At 41.1% G+C, this 8,236-nt stretch overlaps 1 protein-coding gene across 1 annotated transcript; it reads right to left on the minus strand.

Annotated features, from left to right (window-relative positions):
- Positions 1 to 365: 365 nt before the first annotated feature.
- On the minus strand, positions 366 to 4,221 carry LOC131252727 (uncharacterized). The gene is made up of 5 exons (XM_058253399.1): positions 3,534 to 4,221; positions 2,324 to 2,671; positions 1,897 to 2,236; positions 1,257 to 1,376; positions 366 to 998 (listed from the first exon to the last, which is right to left on the minus strand). Exons 1-5 carry the CDS (start codon positions 3,834 to 3,836, stop codon positions 856 to 858), a joined length of 1,254 nt encoding a protein of 417 aa, XP_058109382.1. The 5' UTR covers positions 3,837 to 4,221; the 3' UTR covers positions 366 to 855.
- Between the last annotated feature and the right edge of the window lie 4,015 nt (positions 4,222 to 8,236).

The raw sequence follows: 8,236 nt of genomic DNA on the forward strand, positions 1-8,236 counted from the left end.
CAGTTCCCACTTTTCGAACAATGGCGCCACCACCATTTTAAACGAAATGTGCTGTTGTGGGGCCCACTTCTACGGTGGGCTATAAACCCACCTGGTCCGTCATATGCAGACATTTGTCCAACGTACAGTCTACAGAGACTATCATGCAATACTGACCATGCAATTCATGGGTATAGGATGGTTACTGGCCCCAGGTATTTGAACGGCTATGATCACCATAAACAATGGTGGTAAACTACCATGGAGTGAATGTGTTCATAACATGCCGAACACCGGCGGATACTTTTTTACGGGCAGCTGACCGGGGAGGGAAAAGAAGGCCAGCTGGATGTGTTCTCCTTCCAGCTAATAAAATAAAGAAAAACAAAGAAAACCGCTCTGGTATTAACGAATACCACTTCCTTTAATTATACAGTACATAGCGGATTACATAAGCTTTGGTGCACCTTCATCATCATAACACAACCAAAAACAAAAAAGAAAACAGAGATTCTTCTTTTATTCTGGGGTTTCTCCCCTACTCTGGGATTTCAAAAAGGAACTTCAGAGGCCAGAGGATTAAAACCAAAAACCACCCCTTCGGAGACTGACTTATTACAAAAACGCCACTCCTTACTTTCCATTCTGTTCTGCAATTTTCCCAACACCTTCCACCTCCAAAAAAGAAAAAACAGGACTTATTTCTTCTCATTTCTTTCCATTTTTTTTCCTTTTTTCTTCCCAAATCGAATATAGAATTTCTACTCCTATTCAAGCTTTCTTTTTTTTTTTCCTTCCTTTTTGTTTTTTTTAATCTTCAAAAACCCATCATACATCAGTAAGAGAGATCTAGTGAAGAAATGAAAAGAACAACGGCTAATAAGTCCATTCCTGAGGGAGACGGATTTCATGGTGACTGGTGTTGGTGTTGATGATGGGAGTGGGGCGGATGTTGCTGTTGTTGCGCTTCTGCTGCTGAGTGAGAAGGGTGGGGTTGCTTCGAGCTGCTACCATTGCTTCTGTAGAGAAAAAAAAAAAGAAGAGAGATTCCTGTGAGAAAGTTGGCACCGTTTGCTGAGAAATTTCAAGGGATTAGAACTCTAGAAATGGTTTGTCAGGTTCTAATGGGGGGAGGAGGAAAACCCCATTTGCTGGGAAATTTAAAAGAGATTGTAACTTTTTTGGTGTTCTACGATTAAAATAGGAAGAAACCCATTTGCTGGGAAATAGGACTGGATTTGATTTCAACTAGAAAATTCAAAGAAGGGTAATATTACCATGATCGAGATGATGGAGAAAGGCCCCTCCTTGGAAGCGAGGCTGAGCAGTGCCCATTTCATCGAGATTCAAGTTCAGAGCTTGGACGACTCTGGCTGGGAGAAGAACGGTCGAGCAAGCTGCAGTTCATTGAAAAATAAATAAAAAATCACCATCTAGAAAAAGAAAGGAACATCTGGATTTTGATTTCTATTAAGCCAAAAAACAACAGCTTAATGTCAAAATCAAAGAAAGATTAAAATCTAAAGAAAGGTAAAATACCCATCCAAGATTTGAGGCCGATGTCTAGATAAGCAGAAAAATCTGAAATTTGGGGTGAAATACCCATTTCAGATTTCATGTCATTTTCCAATCGAAAACAGAAATATGGAATTTGAATGAAATACCAAATCTGAGATCTTTTAGGCCATTTTCCAGATTAAAAAATCAAACATATGAGAGTTGGGCGACAACTCATTTGAGATTTTAGACCCTCCAAACTAAATAAATAAATAAATAATTTAAAAATCTTTAAGTTTGGGTGACTACTCATTTGTGATTTTAGGCCCGTTTTTCAAACAAAAACAAAAGTGGGAGAACACCCCAAGTCTCACATTCGAGTAGGAGCTTTTCTTCATCTATTTCAGAGCTAAAGGCTACCTGGCTTCTTTCTTGTGTCGGTTGGATTGCCGGCTCTCCTTGGAAGAAAAACGCCGGTTCCGCAAGACTCCCTTCTTGAACCGGTACCTCCAAGGAACACCGCTCTCATCCCCGAACCGGCCTGCGGTTGTTGTTGCTGCTGCTGCAGAGGCGGCCATGCAGAGGAAGATAAACCTAAGGGCCTTCCACTTCTTCCATTCCCAAATCCACCGACACTCGCTCTACTCTGAAGCTGCTGTTGGGGTTGAACGACCTTCTCCTGTCTTCCCCAAACTGAGCATTGCTGTTGTTGTTGCTGCTGCTGCTTCATCAGCTGCTGCTGCTGCTTCAGCTGCTGAAACTGCAATTCCAAACGGTGAAACAAGTAAGAACGTGCTGAAATAAGCTACTTTTGGGACTCAAAATCGACATTTCCATCGTTACCCACCTGGGAACTCTGCATTTGCTGGTGGGCAAGAACTTGATTGGAGTAGTACCCGGCGCATGGCGTTTTCAACGGCCCAGATGTTGCCGGTGGTGCTGGTTTTCTTGGGGGACCAAGCAGCCCCCGACCTTGGAACTTCGGCACCTCATCGTTCATCTTCATTCTCACAACCTGGCCTGCTGCAGCGTAAAGCAGATCCCAAGCGTCGTCTTTTCGATCCAAAGGTGTGGATGGCGGCGATGATACCTGTGATGGACCGTTAGAGCTTCCACGGCTCGACCCGTGGCTACATCCAGACCAGCTCCCGACTGCACAAAGCGTCGATTGTGGGGAACTAGCTAAGACCTTCGTCTGTTAAAACCATGAAAACGAAAGAACATGAGAATCAGATGCAGATATCAGACTATCTCAGCAGTTGTAAGACAGTAACCTTTAAAAAACCATGAAAAATCATCGATCAGAACCTACTAAGATAAACCAAAAAGGCAAGTAGAGAAATATCTCCATCCACTACAAGAAACAAAAACAAACAAAAAATTATTCAAAAAATAAATAAATAAATAAACCATAAACTCAACTCAAAATCTCTACAGCTGCAAGATTAAAATCTTCGAAAAACACTGAAAATCCCAAGAATCAGAGCCTCCTAGAAAAAAACCAGAAAGGTTGTTGATGAAACATCTCCATCTACTGCAAGAAACAAAAATACTCAAAAAAAATTAAAAACCCATAAACCCAAAAACACTACTGAAAACCTCGGCAGCTGTAATATTCTAAAAGTCCCAAGAATCAGAGCAAGCTAACAAATCACAGAAAGCGAAATCAAGAAACATCTCCATCCATTTTTTTTTAAGTTAACAAAAATCTAAAGAACCCCGTAAACAAAAACTGAAATCCTCGCAGTTGAATAACAGTAATATCAAAATAATAATAATAATAACGAAAAACCCAAGAACTCTCTCTTCCTAAAAGAACCCAGAAGTGGAAATTAATCCATCTCCTCCACAAAAACAAGTGAACCAAAGCCTGGGAAGAACATGTTATTCAAAACCCCTAAAATATCAAAAACAGACACCTTCCGCAGAGAAAGAAACAAACCCAAAACCCACATCTCACGGAATCCCCAATCAAAAGCTCCTCTCGAAACTCCAAACCAGATTCTCAAAAACCCAAGAAAGAAAACCGAAATCCAAGAAAACGCAAAAACACATACGTTAGAGTTCTCCTTCCCATATGCTGGGAAAGCACCGAGTTTCTCCTCTTCCTGCAACATGGTATGGGCCATCTGCCGAGTCAACCCGGCGAGGTAATCCTCCTCGTCGCTCTCGGTCTCAGTGGAGCCGACAACCGACTCGACAGGCGAACTCAGTGCTGAGCCGAACCAGTAAGGGAACTCGTCAGGAAAGCAGAGAGAGTTATCATGAGCAGCAGCTCTGTTTTTCTTCTCCATGAAGGTATCGTCAGCTAGGAAGTGGGAAGGAAGCCAGAACTCTCCGTCGTCTAAATCCTCTGCCATCTCACACCCTACTAATAAAGCAGAGAGATAGATGAAAGTGAGAGAGAGAGAGAGAGTGGAGGCGTGGAGTGAGGTTGCCGTGTGTAGAAGAAATAATAATAACAGGAGAAGGGTCCCAGCAAAAGAAGCAGAAAAAAGTAGATGATGAGAGAGAGAGACTCAACAAAAGAAACAAGAAAAAAACAGAGAGAGAGAGAGAGAGAGAGAGAGAGAGAGAGCAGCAAAAGAAACAGGAAATGGGTAATGAGTAAAAAGACCCAACAAAACAAAAGAGAGAGACCCAAGAAAAGAAATAAGAAAAACACAAAGGGGGGAGAACCCAACAAGATACAAGGAAAAATAGAGAAGAGAAAGGACCCCCGAGAGAGAGAGAGAGAGAGAGAGAGAGAGAGAGTCTCGGATGGAGGATTTGGAGAGAGAGGGAAAGAGGGGTATGAGTGTCTAATAAGGAGGAGAGAAGAGGGACGTGGGTACTGAGTTAGTGGTTGGAGCAGACGTTTGTCCTGCTCTCCAACTCAACTGCCATCTGTTCTGTTCTCCTAATCCAATACATTACAACTGCCTCCCTCTCTCTCTTTTTTATTCCATTTTTACCCTCCTTCATTTTACAATAATCACGTATCATTTGGATTTGGATTTGGATTTGGATTTGGGTTGTTTCTTAATTCCCCCTCTTTTGGTTTTTTCGGAATTTACATTTATTACCACCATTTTTTATACATCAACAGGTTAAGCTTAACCTACAACCCATTTTTATGGGGCCCATACTGATGTTTTCAGGCAATCCAATCCGTCTATCATGTCTGGAGACTCAGGTTCTCCTTGATGACAAAAAATCACACAGACCCAAATATCGATTGGGCCACACCATTGAGAACAGTAGGTGGATCGGATCGTGCGCCATTTAAACTCTCCTAGATTGTGTGGGACCCACTGTGTTTTTGTATATGAATTTCATTGTATTCAGAAGACACAACGGGATGAATGGACAACCCAGAAATCCAGCCATTCAAAAACACAGGTGGGCCACACGGCGTGATCTTATAGGTTTTAGGAATGGTTTTAAATGTTTTGGCCCACCTAAGTTTTGGATCGAGGTGATTTGATTTACTAGAAGAAAATGAGCACCGGCATTTGATGGATGGATTGGATGTCTTGTACACATCTATGTGGGTCCCACACATCATGTTGTAAATTCAGGTAACCATAAGATGCTTTGTAGGGATCCCGCCTCTCTTTCCTTTTGGGGCCTGACATCGCATCGTACAATTTTTATTTTTTCCATGGATATGTGGACAGTTCAATTAACAATCTGGGCCGTCCGTTCATCACATCCCTGTCTTTGCAGGTCTATACAAAATCACAACCATCCAATACACCATGTACCCATGGTATTACAAGTGGCTGTATTTCTTTTCTTTTTTTTGTCTGGCGTTAGGTAATGGGATAATCAATCCATTGCAACTATCCAAATGGTGGTGACTCGTACCCCCACACGTGGCATAGATTATCCATAGAACCCAAATGCTTATCCCTATCGTGGAGGAAGCAGAACCTTTAATTGATAATGATCAGGCGATCTTAACCATCTGATGTTAAGTTTGAATTGGCATCCCTGATTATTTTATCCACAACCATCCATTTCCTAGCCAGTACGCATATGGCTAGGATCATTAAATCATTGTGATTTTTGAAGTATGGTACATCCACGATGGACTCTGTGGTTTCGATGGTCTAGATCCACGTACGCATGTCCCTTACGTGCGATGAATGGGTCACCACCGCCTTGAAGATGGTGGGCTGAGCAGTGAGGAGCTCACCACGCTATGTGGATTCTCTGTGGGGCTCACCGTGATGTATGTGTTTAATCCACTCCGTCCATCCGTTTTTCAGATAATTTTAGTGCATGGTACAAAAAATTGAAGTATTTACAAACTTCAAGTGGACCACACCACACAAAACAGTGCGGAGAATGAACGTCCGCCGTTGAAACCTTCCCAAGCCCACAGTGATGTTGATTTGTCATCTCACCTGTTCATAACATTGCACAGATCTGGATAAAGGGAACATAAAAAATTTACCTTAATCCAAACCTTCTATGGCCCCCAAGAAATATTCAACCATGAATATTTAATTTCCACTGTTTTATGTGGTGTGGCCCACTTGAGCATTGGATATTCTTCAATTTTATAATCAAGCCTAAAATGAGCTGAAAAAGTGGATGGACGGTGTGGATAAGACACATACATCACAGTACAGTATGGTGTGCTCCTCACCACGCAATCCTCGTCCCACCTTGAAAATGGTTGAAAGTGTTTATGTCAATCACGACTAACCACCTATGGCAGGGAAACATCTCCATCAGGACCGTCCATCTAGTTTTCCTTGGAGTAGAGGGTGTATGGTTAAAAAACAAACAACTAGCCGATTTTGACAGCTATCATTTTCTTGAAAATTTTTCTAAATATCTACTAGTAAACCATGTTTGATTGCTGCCATCAGTTTCAAGGACTCTGATTGGATGGATTGGATCCCTACTTTGAATTTAGCTTGGTCAATTCCCATCCACAATTGTATGGCCCCGATTCAAACAACTATACACGTGGCATAGTTGGACGGTTGGGCGAGGAGTCTACCTGCGATTTTTACGTATCAAGCCTCGTGACTTCCCCTCATAGACGAAATGTCGTGGAGCTATTTGATACTCTGGCAGAGCATAACGCCTGATACACAGGTGCTCAGAAACTTTACCCTTGGCATGCATTAACTTAATATCAGTATCCCTGTCTGAGCAATCCTAACTTCTGATTCTGAAATGTGGACCCTTGTTTGTGGAAACATAACCGTTGAATTAATATATACTTTTGAACATCCAATGGATAAATATAAGCTGGGACCCATCATTTGGACAGGTTAGTTTGAATTATTTGTACATTTCCAATGCAGATTGTAAGGAAATTTTAAGTGCCCGCGTATCATCCATCACCCGCTGCCAGAGTATTAAAGTTTTTTTTTAATTTTTTGTAACTAGAGTGTTTGTAATTCACGAGTGGCAGTCTGCAGTAATAATGCTAACTATTTTGGGCCACCGTTTTTACACAACAATTAAGAGCATGAGAGCCGTACACATGCATTCAGTCACAAGACACTTTGAATATCTGTATCAAATCCAAACCATCCAAATCGGATATAAAGTTAGATGGTATATACCCTTTAACTTCAAACTGGATTATAACTTTCTGGAATATGAGATCTTGACTACCTATGTTAACCATTTATTACTTATACTCCAACTGGCTAGTTCCACTTGTAAATAGGGGTGTACATGAACCCAGCTAGCTTGGTTAGCTCGCTGACACGATTTGACTCGGTTTGAAGCTGAGTTGGAGCGAGCTGGTTTTTTAAGCTCGAAAATGAATTTGAGCCAAGTCCAAGTAGGCCGGTTATTTTGTCATTGATGTTGCCCACTAGATGTTCCATAAAACGACTCAACATAGTATGGCTGGGGGCAAGAAAGGTATGTACATTAAACAAATACTCTTTTCCCATAGTACCAAAATTTTCAGGTCATTAACCTAGATAATTTCTTCTTCTTTTTTTCATCTCTTTTTTTTAAAAGAAAATTTACACACGCACACACCCCACGCACTCACGCGTGGATAATTTTTAAGTCATTGCAAATTGACCCAAGAAAAATACTTTGGTACTCCGACAGTGTGATGGATGATGTGCAGGCAGTTGGAAATTACAGAAGCTGCATACCTGGGATACAATTAATTCAAATTATACGGTCCAAGTTATAAGTGCCATTTAATATGTATTGTGAACTAAGAATTACTTTTACTCGGTTGTCATTTATTGAACGGTTAAAAATAAGAAAATATCTGATGTCCTATTTTAATAGCCAAGTGTACGTCTGTCATAGGTTGGGTTTCTTCAATCAATGTGGATTTGGAAGTGTTAACTTAACAATGGGTGGTCTCAAAATTCAGTCTGTTATTTTTCAGTTTATATAAGCCATGTGTACCATTTCTAAGTGCCTCGTGTATCAAGCTAGGTACGCATCCAGAGTATCAAATGACTCTCCTTGAATTAAAGTGGGATGATTGAATGCTAGTAAAAATACCAAGATGGCTCTGTGAGAGATCCAGACCATTCATCAGCACGTTGCCATCACGCATAAGAAAATGGATGGTTGTAAAATATCACCAATGGTCTATATTCAACTTATATATGCGGTTAACTTCATGAGTGGGACTTGTTAATTTTGGGGTCCACCGATCCTTAGTGTGGCCCCATGAACAAAAAAATTACACAACGGGCGATCTTAACCGTTTAATTGGTAGGTGCGGACAACAAAATGGTTACAGCCACTCAAATGAATTGATAAAATGATCATC

Source organism: Magnolia sinica, chromosome 8 (assembly GCF_029962835.1).
Source record: "Magnolia sinica isolate HGM2019 chromosome 8, MsV1, whole genome shotgun sequence".
In the NCBI taxonomy this organism is placed as follows: domain Eukaryota; kingdom Viridiplantae; phylum Streptophyta; class Magnoliopsida; order Magnoliales; family Magnoliaceae; genus Magnolia; species Magnolia sinica.

What these genes read in the sequence shown, in the direction of transcription:
- LOC131252727 (XM_058253399.1), bottom strand. Translation starts at nt 3,836, where the DNA reads ATGGCAGAGGATTTAGACGACGGAGAGTTCTGGCTTCCTTCCCACTTC. An exon ending in ATGGGAAGGAGAACTCTAAC is followed by an intron (nt 2,672 to 3,533) that starts GTATGTGTTTTT and finishes TGGTTTTAACAG; the next exon opens with ACGAAGGTCTTAGCTAGTTC. An exon ending in AGCAAATGCAGAGTTCCCAG is followed by an intron (nt 2,237 to 2,323) that starts GTGGGTAACGAT and finishes TTGGAATTGCAG; the next exon opens with TTTCAGCAGCTGAAGCAGCA.